Below are 22,419 nucleotides of genomic sequence, written 5' to 3' on the forward strand. Positions count from 1 at the left end.
AGAAGCGGGAGGCCAAGGCTGGTCGGGCTTTGGCAGTGAAGGGAGGACAGCAGGATGTCTGTCTGGACAGGGAGGTTACACCTCCAAGCCGTGCAGAGGTGGCACTGGATGTCTAGCTCTCTATTTGGGGGAACGTTGGCGTTCCATTAGCTCAAAGTTCACTGCTTCTGAGAATCCCGCTCCTCTTTTTTTGGTCCGTGTGGCATGTTCCACACAGTAATGTCTTCCAGATGACCGTTGTCTCGAGCCGACACGGGAGAGCGTGTTTGGTGGTTAAAGGTCTCTCTCTCTCTCCTGATCGTAGGTTCACACGCAACCGGACAGTGCCCGAAACGAGGACATGGCAATACATATGGCAGATCATTATTTAGCCTAGCAAGCAGCCTCCTGGGGGAGCGAACGTTTCCAGGCTAATGACCGGAGTCTATCCGTAGATGGCTATGCTAGATGCCCACTTTCATGCCCGTTTACAAAAAAGTTAAACAATTTCAGGGTAGAGAGAGAGGGGGAAAAGTAAATGTAAAAGGGTCTCCATTCATGGTTGTCTGCATTTGAAACTGCAGACTCAAAGCTTCGAACAGTTGGGCCTTTCAGAAAAGTGTCCTTTTTTTAAAAATAACCTTTTTTGCAAATCCAAATAAAATCTGTGCCAGCCCCCGGAGCCTTTCATGTCCACCACACCTGAATGCTAAGATTTAATGAGAAGAAAGAAAAAAAACCTGGCTCAGACCTGGCTTTCCTCAGACCTGGCTTTCCTCAGACCTGGCTTTCCTCAGACCTGGCTTGGCTCAGACCTGGCTTTCCTCAGACCTGGCTTGTCAGACCTCAGACCTGGCTTTCCTCAGACCTGGCTTTCCTCAGACCTGGCTTTCCTCAGACCTGGCTTTCCTCAGACCTGGCTTTCCTCAGACCTGGCTTTCCTCAGACCTGGCTTTCCTCAGACCTGGCTTTCCTCAGACCTGGCTTTCCTCAGACCTGGCTTTGCTCAGACCTGGCTTGGCTCAGACCTGGCTTGGCTCAGACCTGGCTTGGCTCAGACCTGGCTTTCCTCAGACCTGGCTTTCCTCAGACCTGGCTTTCCTCAGACCTGGCTTTCCTCAGACCTGGCTTTCCTCAGACCTGGCTTGGCTCAGACCTGGCTTGGCTCAGACCTGGCTTGGCTCAGACCTGGCTTGGCTCAGACCTGGCTTGGCTCATGCATATCACTGGGTGTTTGCTTGGTCCAACCCAGCGTAACCTTAATCTACTGCTCAGCACCTCTCTAACCTGAATCGGTCGGTTGTGCAAGGTTGCCTTTTGGCCTCTCCACCACTCCTTTGGTCTGGTGTCTTCTATACCCTTTTGAAGTTGCGCTCCAGTCCCAAATGGCCCTTCCTGCCCAGTTGAAAGGCACAGCTGCTCTCTGCTCACCATGTGACCGCTTGGCAAAGTGGGATTAATATATTAACAGCTTGCCTGAGGGCAAGGGGTGGGGATGGAGGCCAACTTGGTGGTGGGACTGAAGTGTGGAAGCCCAAAATGGACCCCTTTGTGTCTTGTTAGAGGGTGGGAGAGATTGACTCTTGCATATAACCAACAAGGGCTTGGTTAAACAAGGGTTGGGCGATTTAAAAAAAAACAACATTAAAAATACATAAAAAAATAAAATACTGAATTTCAATTCACTTCCTGATACGTTTTAAATTAAATTGACCCCAGCCAACCTCCAACTCATACCCTCCCAGTCCGTCTTTCTCTTAGCCGTTTTGTTACCCATTTGAATCCTGAAGATGACCTTTTTAAGTGAAAATGACAAACTACAACCACTTCCTCTTTTCCTCTCGTCTTCCAGGCTCAGCCCTACTGGACCTGACAGAGCAGTTTTCCCTCCCAGAGACGGCTCCCCCCATGCTTGCCAGGCTGCTGGAGACCATTGAGAAGAAAGGTGAGCTGAGCTGGCCAGTACACACCGGACTAATACAAAAAAATGGCCTATATTTGCATTCTAGAAGATTCACTGATTCACTGCTTCACAACAACATGATTTCAATTAGTTGGGGGTGGCAGGTAGCCGAGCTGACGAGGTACAAATCTGTCTTTCTACCCCTGAACAAGGCAGTTAACCCTCTGTTCCTAGGCCGTCATTGTAAATAAGAATTTATTCTTTACTGACGTGCCTAGTTAAATTAAGGTTAAATAAAACATTTAAAAATATATATATTTTTATTCTACTTAAATCTGAATAGTTTCATAGTGATTTTATGAACTTTCTAGGAATCAAAGTAATTGCATTTCAGCTATGCGCTTTCCAGGAATCAAAGTAATTGCATTTTAGTGGCATCATGTGCTCCTTGATTCTGCGTAGGTCTGGACAATCCAACTCTGTACAGGACCTTCACAGCCGGTGGTGGACTAGATGTCAGACAGTGCTTTGACACTGGTGAGCGGAATTCATCTTCTTCACTCCACCCAAATTCAATGTCTCTTTTTATTTACAAAACAACAACAAAGTGTGTTTTTATATATATATATAAATATAGACCTTGAGCAAATGTGTGTGTGTTGTGTTCAGATCCTCCCTCAGCAGACCTGGACCAGATGGACCTGCAGATGTTGTGTGACGGTCTGAGTCGGTACCTGCAGGACCTTCCCCAGCCTGTCATCCTACCAGCCATTTACAGTCAGCTGGTCCACACCGCCCAAGGTACACACACACACACACACACACACACACACACACACACTGTAAACACTGCCATTCACTCTCGTCAGAATACACCACATGATTACAACCATTATTCTATAGCACCCACTGTTTCCTTGCTGTTAAACTCGAAAGTGGGTCGAGTCAAAATCAGCATGTTGGTTAGAGGTTGACATTTGTTTGTAGGTCTCAGCAATAATGCCGAATATTTGGGCCTTACCCCAACCCAAAGGTACACAGCAGTCCTAACCTAATCTTCCATTGGCTGGACGATGGAACACTCTGTACTTTGAGATTGGAGAGGGTACCCAGAGGACCTAGAGCTAGTGTCAATATCCACCCGTTGGCCCTTACACACAGAGAGAGAGACACACTATCTCTTTCTCTATCGCTCTCTTTCTCCCTTCCCCCATTTCTTAGGTTCGCTCTCTCTCTTGGGTTGTCTGTCTTTCTCTCTCTCTCGCCTTCTGTCTCTCGCCTTTTGAACCTCTGTCCCTCCCTTCTCTGTATCTCTACATCTGTCGTGGGTTCTCTCCTCCTCCCTTTGTTCTGTTCTTCAGTGCTCGCTGGGTTATCGTTCTGTCACATGGCCAGAGACAGGATATCTGTGGTTAATAGCAACTAAAATAAGCCTGAGGGTTTATCTCCCACATCTCAGTGCTAGCGAATCATCTGCAAGTGTACCTTGCACTCCTCACTCATTGTTGAGCACACACAATCTCAATGTGGTTTTTTCTAACCCGACGACTGCACACAGGGCTCTTTCTTCTTCTTCCCGCCACCCCATTGGTCGAAGGGAAGCCTGCTCGCCTCACACATCTGTAGCTAGAACTGAGGGAGCTTTTGGAAGGGTCTTGTCAGTGTGACATTCCTTCTTCTCTGACGTGTGTGTGTGTGTGTTGGTCCCACAGAGGTGCAGAGCCCTGAGGAGTGTGCCCAGCAGCTGCGTCACATCGCCAGCGCACCCAGCCTTCCGGCCCAGTACTGGCTCACCTTCCACTGCCTACTGCGCCACTGGTCCCGGGTGTGTCACAATGCACCAAAGAACCTGCTCAGCTCCCGCACGCTCGGTGAGATCTTCAGCCCGGTGCTCTTCAGACAGCAGGCTGCCAGGTGGGTGGAAGAGACAGACAGGCACACTGACTGACTGACTGACTTACACTGACTGACTGACTTACACTGACTGACTGACTTACACTGACTGACTGACTTACACTGACTGACTGACTTACACTGACTGACTGACTTACACTGACTGACTGACTGACTTACACTGACTGACTGACTTACACTGACTGACTGACTGACTTACACTGACTGACTGACTGACTTACACTGACTGACTGACTGACTGACGCAGGCTGGCTGACTGACTGACGCATGCTGGCTGGCTGACTGACTGACGCAGGCTGGCTGGCTGACGCTGGCTGGCTGACGCTGGCTGACGCAGGCTGGCTGGCTGACTGACTGACGCAGGCTGGCTGGCTGACTGACTGACGCAGGCTGGCTGGCTGACTGACTGACGCAGGCTGGCTGGCTGACTGACTGACGCAGGCTGGCTGGCTGACTGACTGACGCAGGCTGGCTGGCTGACGAGGCTGGCTGGCTGACTGACTGACTGACGCAGGCTGGCTGGCTGACTGAGGCTGGCTGGCTGACGCACGCTGACTGACGCAGGCTGGCTGGCTGACTGACTGACTGACGCAGGCTGGCTGGCTGACTGACGCAGGCTGGCTGACGCACGCTGACTGACGCATGCTGGCTGGCTGACTGACTGACGCAGGCTGGCTGACTGACGCAGGCTGGCTGGCTGACTGACTGACGCAGACTGACTGACTGACTGACTGACGCAGGCTGGCTGGCTGACTGGCTGACGCTGGCTGACTGGCTGACGCAGGCTGGCTGGCTGACTGGCTGACGCAGGCTGGCTGGCTGACGCAGGCTGGCTGGCTGACTGGCTGACGCAGGCTGGCTGGCTGACGCTGGCTGACGCAGGCTGGCTGGCTGACGCTGGCTGACGCAGGCTGGCTGGCTGACTGGCTGACGCAGGCTGGCTGGCTGACTGGCTGACGCAGGCTGGCTGGCTGACTGGCTGACGCAGGCTGGCTGGCTGACTGGCTGACGCAGGCTGGCTGGCTGACGCTGGCTGACGCAGGCTGGCTGGCTGACTGGCTGACGCAGGCTGGCTGGCTGACTTGCTGACGCAGGCTGGCTGGCTGACTGGCTGATGCCGGCTGGCTGGCTGACGCAGGCTGACTGGCTGACGCTGGGCGGCTGACTGGCGCAGGCTGGCTGGCTGACTGACTGACGCAGGCTGGCTGGCTGACTGACTGACTGACGCAGGCTGGCTGGCTGACTGACTGACGCAGGCTGGCTGGCTGACTGACTGACGCAGGCTGGCTGGCTGACTGACTGACGCAGGCTGGCTGACTGACTGACGCAGGCTGGCTGGCTGACTGACTGACGCAGGCTGGCTGGCTGACTGACTGACGCAGGCTGGCTGGCTGACTGACTGACGCAGGCTGGCTGGCTGACTGACTGACGCAGGCTGGCTGGCTGACTGACGCAGGCTGGCTGACTGACGCAGGCTGGCTGACTGACGCAGGCTGGCTGACTGACGAGGCTGGCTGACTGACGCAGGCTGGCTGGCTGACGAGGCTGGCTGGCTGACGCAGGCTGGCTGGCTGACTGGCTGACGCAGGCTGGCTGGCTGACTGACTGACGCAGGCTGGCTGGCTGACTGACTGACGCAGGCTGGCTGACTGACTGACGCAGGCTGGCTGGCTGACTGACTGACGCAGGCTGGCTGGCTGACGCAGGCTGGCTGGCTGACTGACTGACTGACGCAGGCTGGCTGGCTGACTGACGCAGGCTGGCTGGCTGGCTGACGCACGCTGACTGACGCAGGCTGGCTGGCTGGCTGGCTGGCTGACGCAGGCTGGCAGGCTGACTGACGCAGGCTGGCTGGCTGACGCTGGCTGGCTGACGCTGGCTGACGCAGGCTGGCTGGCTGACTGACTGACGCAGGCTGGCTGGCTGACTGACTGACGCAGGCTGGCTGGCTGACTGACTGACGCAGGCTGGCTGGCTGACTGACTGACGCAGGCTGGCTGACTGACTGACTGACGCAGGCTGGCTGGCTGACGCAGGCTGGCTGGCTGACTGACTGACTGACGCAGGCTGGCTGGCTGACTGACGCAGGCTGGCTGACGCACGCTGACTGACGCAGGCTGGCTGGCTGGCTGGCTGGCTGACGCAGGCTGGCAGGCTGACTGACGCAGGCTGGCTGGCTGACGCTGGCTGGCTGACGCTGGCTGACGCAGGCTGGCTGGCTGACTGGCTGACGCAGGCTGGCGTGTCTGACGCAGGCTGGCTGGCTGACGCAGGCTGGCTGGCTGACTGGCTGACGCAGGCTGGCTGGCTGACGCAGGCTGGCTGGCTGACGCAGGCTGGCTGGCTGACTGGCTGACGCAGGCTGGCTGGCTGACTGGCTGACGCAGGCTGGCTGGCTGACTGGCTGACGCAGGCTGGCTGGCTGGCTGACGCAGGCTGGCTGGCTGGCTGGCTGACGCAGGCTGGCTGGCTGGCTGACTGGCTGACGCAGGCTGGCTGGCTGGCTGGCTGGCGCAGGCTGACTGGCTGGCGCAGGCTGGCTGGCGCAGGCTGGCTGGCTGGCGCAGGCTGGCTGGCTGACGCAGGCTGGCTGGCTGGCGCAGGCTGACTGGCTGACGCAGGCTGGCTGGCTGACGCAGGCTGGCTGGCTGACGCAGGCTGGCTGGCTGACGCAGGCTGGCTGGCTGACGCTGGCTGACTGGCTGACTGACACAGGCTGGCTGGCTGACTGACTGGCTGACGCAGGCTGACTGACTGACTGGCTGACGCAGGCTGACTGGCTGACTGACTGACGCTGGCTGACTGACTGACGCTCGCAGACTGGCTGTGAAAGGATTAGGTTGCGAAGCTTTTCTATTTGCTAGCTGTGATGTAGCAATTAAAGGAGCCGAGCTTGAAGTCCCATCAGTTAGAGACCGAGAGAGAGAGACCATGCACAGATTCACCAGAGCAGCAGGGCCAGTCAGCTGCCTGGAAAATCACCGAATCAATTTGACTTTCATTTTGTCCTTTTTTCTTCTTTCTTCTACTTGTTCACATCATCAGCTGTGAGCCCAGCCCAGATGCTCACATCAAGATCATCGAGACCCTTGTGACCAGCGAATGGACAGAAGCCCAGGCTGCTCCAGGTAAGAAAACACACATTCCTCTCTTCTGTTATTCAGCATGTAGTATGCTCTTCTGGTTGGGGGTGTATGCAGAGCTATAGAGTGACTGTCTCTGTATCTCAGTTCTATATTTAAAGTTAAAGAAACTAATGTCCATCCCTGCCTCTGTGAAAGAGATTTACGTTCATGTTCTGTACTGTGTTATAGAAAGTTAAGACTGCATAATCACACTGCACTGTGCACAAACAGGTCACAATTGTGGGACAAAAATCGCTACTTCAATTCTTATAAAAAATGTTTTAAATATCACTAGGATGTTTTTGATATACCACGGCAAATGACTACAAAGCAATATTATTAATATTAACATATTCGTTTTAAAACCTTTTATTAAACACATTATTTTCCATTGGATCGAACCGTTTGGTTTGCTTCGTGTATACTTAGCATCGGAACCTAGCGTTTGGTTTGCTTCGTGTATACTTAGCGTTGGAACCTAGCGTTTGGTTTGCTTCGTGTATACTTAGCATCGGAACCTAGCGTTTGGTTTGCTTCGTGTATACTTAGCGTTGGAACCTAGCGTTTGGTTTGCTTCGTGTATACTTAGCGTTGGAACCTAGCGTTTGGTTTGCTTCGTGTATACTTAGCGTTGGAACCTAGCGTTTGGTTTGCTTCGTGTATACTTAGCGTCGGAACCTAGCGTTTGGTTTGCTTCGTGTATACTTAGCGTTGGAACCTAGCGTTTGGTTTGCTTCGTGTATACTTAGCGTCGGAACCTAGCGTTTGGTTTGCTTCGTGTATACTTAGCGTCGGAACCTAGCGTTTGGTTTGCTTCGTGTATACTTAGCGTCGGAACCTAGCGTTTGGTTTGCTTCGTGTATACTTAGCGTCGGAACCTAGCGTTTGGTTTGCTTCGTGTATACTTAGCGTCGGAACCTAGCGTTTGGTTTGCTTCGTGTATACTTAGCGTCGGAACCTAGCGTTTGGTTTGCTTCGTGTATACTTAGCGTCGGAACCTAGCGTTTGGTTTGCTTCGTGTATACTTAGCGTTGGAACCTAGCGTTTGGTTTGCTTCGTGTATACTTAGCGTTGGAACCTAGCGTTTGGTTTGCTTCGTGTATACTTAGCGTTGGAACCTAGCGTTTGGTTTGCTTCGTGTATACTTAGCGTCGGAACCTAGCGTTTGGTTTGCTTCGTGTATACTTAGCGTCGGAACCTAGCGTTTGGTTTGCTTCGTGTATACTTAGCGTCGGAACCTAGCGTTTGGTTTGCTTCGTGTATACTTAGCGTCGGAACCTAGCGTTTGGTTTGCTTCGTGTATACTTAGCGTCGGAACCTAGCGTTTGGTTTGCTTCGTGTATACTTAGCGTCGGAACCTAGCGTTTGGTTTGCTTCGTGTATACTTAGCGTCGGAACCTAGCGTTTGGTTTGCTTCGTGTATACTTAGCGTCGGAACCTAGCATTTGGTTTGCTTCGTGTATACTTAGCGTCGGAACCTGAAAAGCATTCTCCTGAGATTTTGGTAATGAGCCTCTTTATCTATTTCTATTCGCCCAGAGTCAGATGAGCTTCCCCTCTGTCCAGTATGTTAGAGGCAGTTTCGCGAGTCAATGCTAACTACCATTAGCTCAACGACTGGAAGTCCATGGTATCTAACTAACAGTTATGCAAATTGCTAAATATACAGAGTATTCCGAAAGTATGCAGACCCCTTGACTTTTTCCACATTTTGTTACTTTACAGCCTTGTTCTAAAATTGATGAAATAATTTCAAATCCTTATCAATACCCCATAATGACATCCTGTTTCCATTGATCATCGATGTTTCAGCAACTTGATTGGAGTCCACCTCAACACAGTGGCCTCCTCCATTCTTAAATGGAAGAAGTTAGGAACCACCAAGACTCTTCCTAGAGCTGGCCGCCCAGCCAAACTGAGCAATCGGGGGAGAAGGGCCTTGGTCAGGGAGGTGATCAAGAACCCAATAGTCACTCTGACAAAGCTTTACAGTTCCTCTTTGGAGATGGGAGAACCTTCCAGAAGGACAACAATCTCTACAGCACCCCACCAATCAGGCCTTTATGGTAGAGTGGCCAGACGGAAGCCACTCCTCGGTAAAAGGCACATGACAGCCCGCTTGGAGTTTTCCAAAAGGAACCTAAAGGACTCTGACAATGAGGAACAAGATTCTCTGATGAAATGAAGATTGAACTATTTTGGCCTGAATGCCAATCGTCACTTCTGGAGGAAACCTGGAACCATCCCTACGGTGTAGCATGGTGGTGGCATCATGCTGTGGCGATGTTTTTCAGAGGCAGGGACTGGGAGACTAGTCAGGATCAAAGGAAAGATGAACAGAGCAAAGTACAGAGAGATCCTTGATGACAAACTGCTCCAGAGTGCTCAGAACCTCAGGCGTAGGTCCACCTCCCAACAGGACTACGACCCTAATCACACTGCCAAGACAACGCAGGTCTCTGAATGTCCTTGAGTGGCCCAGCCAGAGCCCGGACTTGAACCCACTTGAACATCTCTGGAGAGACCTGATAATAACTGTGCAGTGACGCTCCCCATCCAATCTGACAGAGCTTGAAAGGATCTGCAGAGCAGAATGGGAGAAACTCCCCCAAATACAGGTGTGCCAAGCTTGTAGCGTCATACCCAAGAAGAGTCAAGCCTGTGTTCGCTACCAAAGGTGCTTCAACAAAGTACTGAGTGAAGGGTCTGAATACGTATGTAAATGTCATATTTCAGGTTTGTTTTTTGTTTTTGCAAAAATGTCTATAAACCTGTTTTGGCTTTGTCATTATAGGATATTGTGTGTAGATTGATGAGGGGGGAAATAACTATTGAATCAATTTTAGAATCAAATAAAATGTGAAACAAGTCAAGGGGTCTGAATACTTTCCAAAAGCACTGTATCTTAGACTAAGGCTGCAGGGATAAAGGGATTGGGATGAACTCGTGGATACCACTTCAATGTTTCTGCAATTTGCATACCTGTTAGTTAGATACCCATGGACTTCCAGTCGTTGCGCTAACGCTAGTTAGCATTGGCTCGCAAAACTACTTTGAACATCCTTCATAGGATGCAGAGACACAAAAATGGTATCCACAAGTTCCTCTGGGGAAGCAGATAACAACATCCTAAAGTGTCGCTGTAACCCATAGTCTCAATAATGGGATCTTAAACTGTGTTGTGTAAGAAGGGCTTGTGTTAAGTTTTGGTTTGGTGCCGAGGGTAGCTTCCCCTTTTGAACAGGAAATCAGAGGCTTGTTGAGATCAAAGTGAATAGTCTGAATACTTTCCAAAAGCATCTTAGACTAAGGGAATAGTTGATGTAGCAGGCTTTTTAGGTGGATTCCATCAAACGTGCTGTGCGCAGAAGAACCATAGATTTTAATTATGTAAGACTTTGTTCCGTGGCCAGAAATTCACTGAGAACTAAAGTTTGAACATTTCATAAATTCAGGTTGTGATGGAATGAAACCATATTGTGGGAAAAGCTATGATAGATATATATATATTTTGCATAATCGGTGGGGTGTAAGCTAGCGTTCTCGTGTGGGAGTGCACAATGTTGCGTGGCACGGTTGTGTTCTTACAGTTGCTTGTTGAAACAGCCTTTAGGCAGCCCGGGAGCCCATTGCCTGGCTGTCACTGTTTTCAAAAGTATTATTATCTGTCGGGGCCTATTTATAACATCCATCTCGCTGCTGTCTGTAGTTCACACCTGCAGGAGCAATGGGCGGGCTGTTGGGCAAGGACGAGCACGAACACTCAACACCGCACGCTCTGACTTCTCTCTCTGCTGAACCAGCCAGGTCCCTTCCTGTGTCGAACACACACACACACACACACACACACACACAATGTGCCATGCACCGACACTCGTGAAACACACATACCAGGTAGGTTGGACTCGGAGGGGAGCAGTTTGGCATTCAGTTGTGTTTAACACCACACGTGTTTACGTGGGGATCTTTTGAGAGCACGTGTGAGACTTTCTACGAAAGTGTGGGTATGTGTACTGTCTGCAAATACGTGTTTCTCTGAATGATAGTCTGTCTGTGTGCGTGTCTGTGTGCCTCCTCCCAGTTACTGGGAGCCTATTTTTAAGTAAGCAGCCAAAGGCCACTTAGATTTGGTTGGCTGGAAACTCGGTCCATTCCACAGAGCACCTCTTGTTACACCACGATCAGACTGACAGTGTCATTGTGTTTTGGTACACCAGAAGTACATTCATTTCCAATGGAGCGCTGCGTTTGCCTTGCACCAACCAATGCCTTGCAGTTTCAGTGCATTCTGTGTGGCGCGTATGTTAAATTTATTCAACACGTATGAAATTGTATGCATCAACTGGACAGAAATAGTAGGATAAAGGCGAATTGTTGAACTTTTGTTACACACATCCACAAATGTTTGGATTACATATTGAAAAAAATGTTTGACTGCTGAATTTATTTACGCATCATTGATGCAATGACACTGTCGGTGAGATTGAGGCGTTAGCCGGCGGCTGCTCCTACTTCCTAGGCCCACACTGCTCTCCCCTCTGCCTCACCCTTCTAACCCCCCTCCCCGCTGGCTCCTTCCACACAGCCCCCAAAGTGCCCAGCTCAGCAAATATTTGAACCTGTGCGAGTTAATCACAAGACTGCTGCCCCCCTCCCGGTTCGGCACTAGGGCCAGGTTTCAGAGTGGGCAGACAGGGTCAACAGCAAGGCAGCAGCTCAGCTAATCATTAGAGCCACTGAACACGCCGATTGGCACGTGTGCTTTTCTGTTGCTCATTAGAAAAAGGACATTTCAGTCTTGGAAGTAGCCCATTTCCTATTCCTGAAAATCCCCTGAATGAATCTAATGTAACCCAAGAAATCTGTCATTCATTTCGACTATTGTCTTGGAGGATGTTTTAGTTGAGCTATTTTACATTTAAGGTGTTTGGTGGGCGCAATATTTCTCAAGTTAAAAGATGCGTGATGTGTAAACAATGTGTAAACAAGGTCTGGCTATTGGGCAGGTCTGTCTCACTGTCTGCTATTGGATATAGAGCAATCACTGCAGCTGTTCACCCCATGTTAGTGGGGAAATGGACATCGTCAAATCACTGCCTTCATATACCTGTTGTGACCAAAATTATCCTATTTACACTTGAGGTAAATTTTGGCACTAGAATAACGGTTTCTGACTCATATCGATGCCACAGGTCGTTTTCAAAGGGTTTTGTTGCTTTTTGAAGGCAGTTCCTCTTTAACCAGCGGTCTCCACTCGCACAGCCTGGCATAACATTTAGAGAGGAAGGGAGGAAGGGAGGGAGGGGGGAGGGGGAGCTGTACAGAGAGGCACGCAGCCCTCTCACTGTTACACCACCCGTGTCAGATCAAGGAGCAAGCCAGGCAGTCAGGCAAGCACCTGCCTCCAAGCCAAGCCAGAGAGTTACCGGATTACCTGGATTTCATTAAGTACAGCTGAACGGACCGTCACCTCTCTAAGAACCAAAGTAGAATAATCTTGTTTAAGCCACGGAATGGAAATTTTCAGAAGGACTTGAGAGTTTTCTATCTAGAGCTCTGTCTGTTTGGATTTTACACACCGTTATTGGGAGAAATAAACAAAAGACACACCACTGGTGCCTTATACCAGAACATGCACAACTTGCAACGTAAGTTTGAGATCTTGAATCGTTGCAAATCTGACACACTGGATAAGTTTAAAGGGTTTATTGCTAATGCAAGGGCTTCAGCAAAACCTTGAGACAATGAATTTTCTAGATAGATGAATAGGCCAGATAGAAAATGGAAAATAAATGTGCTGGGTAACAGTGGAGCAGGCTATGGGACAGAAACGAGACTGACAGGTTTTTTTTTTTTTTTTTCATTTTATGACCAGTCTCCTGGAGCTGTCAAGAGAACAGGTTTTCCTCAAGCCATCGCTCGCTCACTCTCCACTGCTATTGGTTCATACCGGCCCCATAGATCGCCCTGCCGCCTTTCTGTGTGGTCAGGACGGCACGCGGATTTATCTCGGGACAACAGTGCAGAATGTTCAATTTTGACGGTACCGTTTCAGAGGCCATTTTAGAGGCCTCAATCAGAATATGATTTACTACCGAGCAAAAAATAAATAAGCCCATGAATATGAAGCACAAGTTGAATAATATAGGGTTTTCTTTACTTGGATTTACTGCGTACATGTAGCTAGCTGTTCTTTTTAAATGAGATCACATGCCCTTAAAAAAGTAATACCCAGGTAAACTGTCGTCCTTATCAGTCCGATAAGCTTTTATCTGGTATACTTTCAGTCAATGTGGCCTATTTCATCATTCCCAAGCTGCCTTTGGAAAGACTCCATTCCCCCCTCCTCTTCCTCCCAATAATCCCCCCCCCCGGAGAATTACTGGTGTATTTTGAAGCCTCCGGGTGACTGGTGGTGATAAGTGGGTGGCTGTGACCGGGGCAAAGGCTTTAGGACGTGTAGTGGAGCTGCTCTGCCTGGCCTGCCTACGTGCCGCAGCAGCAGCAGAGCTGGTTTTGTCTCTGTGCCAACAGTGGGCTGGACTAAACCGGTACACGACACGCGCGGGGGGGAGGGATTGAGCAACCTGCGGGAGGGAGGGCTGAGAGCTACAGAGCAGGAGAGAATGAGAGAAGGCTGCAGATTCGTTTCACTCCAACTGCGTTAGAGCTATGAGAAGATGTTCACAGCAGCTATAGTCGGATCTATCTCTGGAAAGGATGCTGTGTACTAAACAGATTATTATAGGGCTATTTTAGCCTGTTTGTGTTCTAGTCTATATAGACACTGATCTGCACTACATGGACTGTGCACATAGAGGGATAGCAGCAGCAACTTAAAATGGGAAAAGGCCAGTGAGCTTTCAAAATGACATCATCGCTTTCAGGAAATGAAAGATGCAGGAGTTGTTGTTGACAGTCCCCCCCCCCGCGCAATTGGCTGTGGTAAGTGATGTAACACATTACTGAGCAAGGAAGCAGGCAAGCTGCCTTTAAAGACGGCTTTTTAAAATGGGTTTTTGAGATGGTCGTACGAAGAGAGCAGGGCTCCATTCAGAACGGATTACGATTGTATCATTCAAATGTGCAACAATGCTGTCTCTGAAACATGGGAGGATTTGGAGGACTCTTGTCTGAGACCCGAGTTTGACGTCGATTCTGAACCTTTATTTTACCTAGAGATGGACGCTCCAGGTAGGCAAACTGACTCATTAACGTGTTGCATGACAAGTCTATCTCAGTGCGTGCTGAGACATTGTATGGCAGGGGGTACGATGGTCTAAGGCTAGCAGCAGCAGCGCAGGAAGTTCCCAGGGCAAATGGTGAGTTCTGGTGGCGGTGAAATGTCACCTTGGCTGTCAGCCCAAAACTACTGCCTACATTGCCATACCCTCTGGCCATCTCTGATCACCTCTTCTGGATCCGTGGATTTAGGCACTGCTGCAACCAGTAAGCTGTTGGAAAGATCCAGCATTTGGAGAAATCCAGCTAAAGGGAACAGCCCATTTGCATACATTATTCCATCGCCATGGCTCATGTTAGAAATATGTATATTAGGCCCATGGCTCGGTGTCTCTCCTGCTACGTTGAAGTCTGAGGTACGCTGCAGCAGGACAGCAGGCAGATGGGGAACAAAGAGAGTGAAGCAGCTCTAGTAGGTTTAAAAATAGCCTTCTGCCATTTCAGCTCAGCTCCCTCCTGCCTGCTCCTCTGAAAGAGTGGCAGCTATATCGAGTGAGCCTGAGTCACTCGTGTGATTAACCATTACAATGCAGCGATTAGGGCTTATTGATTCTGAGTGCTAGCAGCATGAAATAGGAATGGGGGGATCTGCGTTAGGGCGAATGCTGTTGCTAAGAAGAAACCATTTGGAAGAGAAGGGACTGGATGTGTTCAATGCAACGTGGTGATGTCTGAGGTTTTTTCGTCCATGGAGCTTGGTGGGTTCATCGGTTTCTCTACAGACAGTTATATTGGTGGATATGTGGCTGAGTTGGATGATTCTGCAATGGTTTACAGTTTTTTGCATTTGAGCTGCAGGCCCAAAGCTGCGCTCCATTTAGGTCTGAAATTATGCAGTGTCATTTATTTTTTCCCTTTTTTTGTGGCCGTTTTGCAGAAAGGCAGAGATTATCTGTGTGCGATGTAATTGGGGCAACAGATGGGGTTGATTTCTCGTTGTTACGATTTATGGTCCCAACACGGAGGAGTGAAGGGGGCTCTTTTTTTCCCCTCTCTCTCTCTCTCTTGCTCTCTCTCTCAATGTTGGAGACCAGTGGTATTCTTTCAGCCCAATGTAATCAAGTGGAAAGGATTGGAGGGAGAAAGCCGTATCCTCCCACTGCCGCAGGCGTTTGATCAGGTCGTCCACTAATTAATCGTCCACTAAGCAAATGGAATAATATTTTCCACTCGCAGCTAGAGAGTAATATATATTTCTACAAGCCCTTTCAGCTCCCCCCTGGCATACTGGCTTAGCATTACATTATATATCTAGAGAGTAATATATATTTCTACAAGCCCTTTCAGCTCCCCCCTGGCATACTGGCTTAGCATTACATTATATATCTAGAGAGTAATATATATTTCTACAAGCCCTTTCAGCTCCCCCTGGCATACTGGCTTAGCATTACATTATATATCTAGAGAGTAATATATATTTCTACAAGCCCTTTCAGCTCCCCCTGGCATACTGGCTTAGCATTCCATTATATATCTAGAGAGTAATATATATTTCTACAAGCCCTTTCAGCTCCCCCTGGCATACTGGCTTAGCATTACATTATATATCTAGAGAGTAATATATATTTCTACAAGCCCTTTCAGCTCCCCCTGGCATACTGGCTTAGCATTCCATTATATATCTAGAGAGTAATATATATTTCTACAAGCCCTTTCAGCTCCCCCTGGCATACTGGCTTAGCATTACATTATATATCTAGAGAGTAATATATATTTCTACAAGCCCTTTCAGCTCCCCCCTGGCATACTGGCTTAGCATTACATTATATATCTAGAGAGTAATATATATTTCTACAAGCCCTTTCAGCTCCCCCCTGGCATACTGGCTTAGCATTACATTATATAGACTATGCCAGGAGTGACATCACTCCTGATAATGGCATGCTCCTGTTTAATGCAATAGGCAATTGACTGTATCATCATCACATGAACTCACAGCCCTCTCTCCCCTCTGGAACAATACAGCCCTACCTCCCAAGCCGCCCAAACCCACAGCCCCTGCTGTCACTAACAACGGTATGAACAACAACATGGCGCTGCAGGACGGCGAATGGTACTGGGGAGACATCTCCCGCGAGGAGGTCAACGAGAAGCTGAGGGACACGGCCGACGGTACGTTCTTGGTCCGTGATGCCTCCACCAAGATGCACGGCGACTACACGCTCACGTTGAGGTAAGTCTTTTTCCTTCCCTTCGCACATCCTCTATAACTAGTGTTTGTTGAATATTTCATTTGAATTTGGTCCCCCCTCCCTATTGGTCTCCACTTACAGAAAAGGGGGTAACAATAAGCTGATCAAGATATTCCATCGGGATGGGAAATATGGCTTCTCTGACCCCCTGACCTTCAACTCAGTGGTGGAGCTCATCAACCACTACCGCAACGAGTCGCTGGCCCAATACAACCCCAAGCTAGACGTCAAGCTGCAGTTCCCCGTCTCCAAACACCAGCAGGTAACCGTCAGCATGATCATAAACTTAATTTGTTTAGGACTTTTCACACAATGCGTCATAGCTCAAAAGCCTTGGCAAATGAGTCACTGTAGATCTACAGCTCTGCTCTATTTCTTTGCCTCCCCTTCTCAGGATCAGGTGGTGAAGGAGGACAACATCGAGGCTGTGGGGAAGAAGCTCCATGAGTACCACCAGCAGTACCAGGAGAAAAACCGAGAGTACGACCGCCTCTACGAGGAGTACACCAGGACGTCCCAGGAAATCCAAATGAAGAGGACAGCGATCGAAGCCTTCAACGAAACCATCAAGATCTTCGAGGAGCAGTGCCAAACGCAAGAGCGGTACAGCAAAGAGTACATTGAAAAGTTCAGGAGGGAAGGCAATGACAAGGAAATCCAGAGGTAAGGGCTTGATCTAGACCCCCCCCCAAAAAAAGCTGTCCAAAAAATACAATTTGGACACATTGTTTTCTTATCTGATTCTTAATGCTTCATACCTGAGTTATTGTTTTCCTCAGGATCATGGGCAACTATGAGAAGCTGAAGTCTCGTATCAGTGAGATCGTGGACAGCAAGCGGCGTCTGGAGGAGGATCTGAAGAAGCAGGCCGCTGACTACCGAGAGATCGACAAACGGATGAACAGCATCAAGCCCGACCTCATCCAGCTCCGCAAGACCAGGGATCAGTACCTCATGTAAGTATCACCTCCCGGTTTCAAATCAATTCAAGTAACTTTATTTTTCTGGTGATGGGAACGTCTTGTAAAGGTCTCGATACTACCAGTCTCTAATCGGTCTTGTCATGGTTCTTGTATTCCAGGTGGTTGACCCAGAAGGGTGTCAGGCAGAAGAAGCTCAACGAGTGGCTGGAAATCAAGAACGAGAACACGGAAGAGTGAGTATTATAGACTGACATTCCATACATTTTTATGTTCTTGGCATCTAACGTTGGCAAAGTTATGGGGCAAGCAATGGGGAATCGCATCGCACCATTGTTAAATAGTTTGACATTCGATTTCAAACTTTAAGTGCCTAACTCCCTCCGTCCATCTATGTTCTCCAGTCAATACTCTATGGTGGATGACGATGAGGACCTCCCACACCACGACGAGCGCTCCTGGAAGCTGGGCAACATCAACCGGCTGCAGGCTGAGGCACTCCTCCGGGGGAAGAGAGACGGAACATTCCTGGTCCGAGACAGCAGCAAGGCAGGATGCTACGCCTGCAGTGTTGTGTACGTATAAAGACCTTGTACTCATTCTACTTTCATCCTATACTATAGTCATGTAAGCATCTACCTGATCCTGAACTGACCCTACCAGCATTTGGTTACTGATGCAACGTAATTTACCTCGGCGTTTGTACCGCTGTAGCTTGACAGTGTTCCCTTGAAGGATCAGACTGTGCTGCACTACACCCTTTCTGTTTACCTCAACATGAAGTCAAGCTGTTTGCTTCTACACTGTTCAGCACATTGACGTTGGCACTGCAAACACCAATTCAGAGACTGTAGACTTTACAGAAACAGGTGTAGACACTGCAGCTCAACCATGTCTAGAGTGAACCTCGTGTGACCAAGGGCTTGATGATTAGTCAAGCCGTAGAGTCAGGTGTGCCCTAGTGCTGGGAACGAAAAAGTACAACCTGACCTAATAGAATATGACTTGACTTTTCTCTCCTTCTCTCCTCTCCAGTGTGGAAGGTGAGGTGAAGCACTGTGTCATCAACAAGACGCCCTCAGGGTTTGGCTTCGCCGAACCTTACAACCTGTACAACTCACTCAAAGAACTGGTCCTCCACTATCAGCACACGTCACTGGTCCAGCACAATGACTCTCTGAATGTTACGTTAGCGCACCCCGTCTACGCACAGCAGAAGCGGTGAGGACCCTCCTGGCCATTCAGTTGGGCAAAAACATGAAAGAGACTTGTTTTCCTAAAAATGTATATTTATATATTGTGCTCGGACTTTGGACTCAAAGATTTAAAAAAATTATTATTATTAAAAACTAGGCCTGTGTCTTGCCTACTAACAGACGTTTGACCCAGGAGAGAGGAAAGGACTAAAGAGACTAACGCAAAACGAAGCCTGAAAACATTTCAGTGACTGTGAACTGACTGTGAGCAGAGTCGAGAGCCTGAATGTAGGTTTGTCGTGCGTATTGTGGGAGTCGAGGTGAAACTGCTGAACTCTCTCCCCAGCGGAGGACATCGGAGGCCTTTTCCTAATGGTGCTTGTTCTTTTCAAAGCTTTACCAGCTGGAATGTCAAAACGCAGATAAAACTTGAGTGCATCATTTTTTCTTTTCCCCCTTCTTGCGTTTTTACTTTCAAGTCTATCCCCCTGCGGGTGTCTGTGTGTCCATGTGACCAAAACTCACAGTATCTGAAAGCTGTTGGGGGTGTGTGTGTGTGTGTGTGTAAGTGTTCAGTGACAGACCATGGATCAGCTGATAAATGTAGCAAAATGGCACTTTTGACAAAGTATAATCGTTTTCTTGAAAAGACTCCTACGGACTTACAGTGCAGAGACTCTAAACTGTTCTCTACTGTGGATGAGTGAGAATATGAACTTACTTCATTATGTATATATACAGAGGGGAACGTCAGTACACAGCAAACCTACCGCACCATACCAAAAACAAAGCTCAGTTACTGTTCAGTTATGTCCTAATCTGCTATGCAATTATGTATCTCCCTTATTTCTACAAAGTTGTTTTTATGCTGTTGCAAACCCATAATATAAGCTTGTTTTTAATGCTTGAGAAAGGTTATTTCCCATGTAAATGTTCAAGAGGATATTTTGTGTCAAAATGCCACGATAAAAACTGCTTCAGATTTTTAAGAAAGTAAATAATAGTAACATATACTTTATTACAAATGACTTTATCAGCAACGTATATAAAGATGGAAAATATGAGTATTTTATTAGTGCTTTTGTTTGCTTCAAACTGATGTTCTCAGGCAGAGCCTTTTGAGTATTTGACAGTTGCTTCAGTCACAAGAAATATTTCTAACATAGCCACGTGTTTTTAGGTCTTTGTCGAAACAGAGGTAGCATCCCAAGTGGCACCCTATTCCTTATAGTATACAGGGGATAGTGTGCCATTTTAGAATGATGGGAATATTTGTTGATTACTGCAATCATAATGGTGCATGTTGTACTCACCTTTTCAACCATCTCCATGGAAACAACAGTATAGATTTATTTTGTTATAAAACCTTTCCCCCAAGGAAATCAGAGCAAATCGGTGTCTTGAAATGATGGAAATTGTTATTAAAAAGATCAATTGGGAGACATTTTATCTTCCCCTATGCATTGTCCACATTGTATTTTTTTCTGTATCAGAAAATCTTTGGAGTTGTTTACGTGGGTGGATCAACTCATTTCAAATAGTCCGTGATTGCTTATTCTCATACGACATTGTATACCAAGTGGTTCTGTTACTTGGAGAAAGTACCCACATTTAGCTGCCAACCCACTTAGTAAACATTGGTGTCACCACTGCTCATTTCCCAAAACTATTTTTTGACTCCTGACTTTTTTCCAAGATGTAAATGTCCATGAGTCTAAATTAGGGTGTTAATCTATACTACACCGTTAGCATGTGTGGATTTTTTATTGTAAAATATTATGATTAACTTTGAATTAGACTATCATCCAAGCCCAGTCGATTAAATAATTAAATCAAATTGTTTTAGTTTGGTGACATTTCCTTTCAAAGGTAGGACTACTTGTCTTAAAGTAATTTGTTTAAATCTACAGTGGCTGGCATTGTTGGCAAATGTAACCCTCTACATCATCTATTAGAAACATGAAATAAATGTGTCGTGTGAGGATTAACCTATTGAATTGTATTTTTAACTCCCCTTTGACATAAATGCCTAGTGAGACGTTTCAATCTGGCACCACTATTATACCTATATATTTGCAGGGAGTAAATTTCCACAAATCTCATGGTATACTTAAAGGTTGAAGAGAAAGAGAGGCATTAGATAGGTTTCATTCGGGGAAAAGAAGTGTTGGATAAAGGTATTTTCTTCTCTCTGGGCGGTATGCATGTGTTAAACAGGACAACTGGAGCGCTGCCTTTTGGTGTGGGTTCTGTTACCAGGACAACTGGAGCGCTGCCTTTTGGTGTGGGTTCTGTTACCAGGACAACTGGAGCGCTGCCTTTTGGTGTGGGTTCTGTTACCAGGACAACTGGAGCGCTGCCTTTTGGTGTGGGTTCTGTTAACAGGACAACTGGAGCGCTGCCTTTTGGTGTGGGTTCTGTTAACAGGACAACTGGAGCGCTGCCTTTTGGTGTGGGTTCTGTTAACAGGACAACTGGAGCGCTGCCTTTTGGTGTGGGTTCTGTTAACAGGACAACTGGAGCGCTGCCTTTTGGTGTGGGTTCTGTTAACAGGACAACTGGAGCTGCCTTTTGGTGTGGGTTCTGTTACCAGGACAACTGGAGCGCTGCCTTTTGGTGTGGGTTCTGTTAACAGGACAACTGGAGCGCTGCCTTTTTTGGTGTGGGTTCTGTTAGCGCTGCCTTTTGGTGTGGGTTCTGTTAACAGGACAACTGCTGCTTTTGGTGTGGGTTCTGTTAACAGGACAACTGGAGCGCTGCCTTTTGGTGTGGGTTCTGTTACCACTGGAGCGCTGCCTTTTGGTGTGGGTTCTGTTAACAGGACAACTGGAGCGCTGCCTTTTGGTGTGGGTTCTGTTAACAGGACAACTGGAGCGCTGCCTTTTGGTGTGGGTTCTGTTCTGCCTTTTTTGTGGGTTCTGTTAACAGGACAACTGGAGCGCTGCCTTTTGGTGTGGGTTCTGTTACCAGGACAACTGGAGCGCTGCCTTTTGGTGTGGGTTCTGTTAACAGGACAACTGAGGGCTGCCTTTTGGTGTGGGTTCTGTTAACAGGACAACTGGAGCGCTGCCTTTTGGTGTGGGTTCTGTTAACAGGACAACTGGAGCGCTGCCTTTTGGTGTGGGTTCTGTTAACAACCATGTTTTTCCTTCTTACATGTATGACCCCGTTACCTTTTGTGAGCCCCCCTGGGAGTGGAATTTTCGACAAAAGTGTAAACAAACTTAGTCAGTGCAATGTGTACGAGATGTGTTCACACTGTGTAACAGTGTTGCGTCAGTGTGTGACCAAAATGATCATGTGGAATTTATTTTTACACATTAAGATGAATCGTTTTCTCTCACATTTGACGTTAACTGTTTCTCTTTTGCTTTGCTCGCATTGGTACACTCAAGGCCAATAACTTCTGAACCAGCTGAAACGAAGCAAGTTTGGATTCAAACTACTATGCCACCTCTGGGACAAATAACTATTGTACTACAGTATACCTTTATACCTTTTCAAGTTTGTTGTATAAATGTAGTTTGATCCCAGGCTGGTCTTGTTTGTTTTACAGTGTCGTCTCGTTCTACACACTTTTCTTTGGAAAAATCTGCACCATTTTGAGGGTGCGACTTTTCTTTTCTCCCTCAGTTGACACATTCACCTGTGAGGTGATTGTTATAGAAACGTTGTTTGCAATTTACCAGTTTTGCTTCAATCGTGTATTGGGCTTTGTTTAAAGAAAATAAACATTTGTTTAAAAAAAAAAAAGTGAAACTTTTCAGTGTTATTATTGAAGTAAAATAGCTCATCTTCCACATTGACATCCATGTACACATACCAGACAAAAAAAGACAAAAGGCTCCTTTTCAGTTGCAGAACTATGTACAGCTGGGTGTCTTTTTGAGGTTATGCAAATAGAATGGTGTGGCATTGTGATGTCATCAGTGATAAGACGGAACACTT

General features: G+C 47.9%; 1 protein-coding gene across 6 annotated transcripts in view; it reads left to right on the plus strand.

Moving 5' to 3' along the window:
- Positions 1 to 19,930, plus strand: part of LOC112230790 (phosphoinositide-3-kinase, regulatory subunit 1 (alpha)) — a 50,531-nt gene extending 30,601 nt beyond the window's left edge. For 2 of the 6 annotated variants that reach the window (XM_024397085.2, XM_042311618.1), the window contains exons 3-14: positions 1,832 to 1,924; positions 2,345 to 2,419; positions 2,552 to 2,683; positions 3,595 to 3,796; positions 6,842 to 6,924; positions 16,129 to 16,336; positions 16,437 to 16,617; positions 16,750 to 17,018; positions 17,135 to 17,311; positions 17,437 to 17,511; positions 17,680 to 17,850; positions 18,311 to 19,930. In XM_024397085.2, the coding sequence (XP_024252853.2) occupies positions 1,832 to 1,924; positions 2,345 to 2,419; positions 2,552 to 2,683; positions 3,595 to 3,796; positions 6,842 to 6,924; positions 16,129 to 16,336; positions 16,437 to 16,617; positions 16,750 to 17,018; positions 17,135 to 17,311; positions 17,437 to 17,511; positions 17,680 to 17,850; positions 18,311 to 18,500 (1,856 nt within the window). In that variant the 3' untranslated portion in view covers positions 18,501 to 19,930. Of the gene's footprint in view, positions 1 to 1,831; positions 1,925 to 2,344; positions 2,420 to 2,551; positions 2,684 to 3,594; positions 3,797 to 6,841; positions 6,925 to 12,255; positions 12,570 to 12,823; positions 12,965 to 13,530; positions 13,867 to 13,909; positions 14,116 to 16,128; positions 16,337 to 16,436; positions 16,618 to 16,749; positions 17,019 to 17,134; positions 17,312 to 17,436; positions 17,512 to 17,679; positions 17,851 to 18,310 lie in introns of those variants that run through there. The other 4 variants (XM_024397087.2, XM_024397088.2, XM_024397084.2 and 1 more) reach the window with 4 other exon arrangements.
- Positions 19,931 to 22,419: the final 2,489 nt, after the last annotated feature.

This window comes from Oncorhynchus tshawytscha, linkage group LG33 (assembly GCF_018296145.1).
Source record: "Oncorhynchus tshawytscha isolate Ot180627B linkage group LG33, Otsh_v2.0, whole genome shotgun sequence".
Classification (NCBI taxonomy): Eukaryota; Metazoa; Chordata; class Actinopteri; order Salmoniformes; family Salmonidae; genus Oncorhynchus; species Oncorhynchus tshawytscha.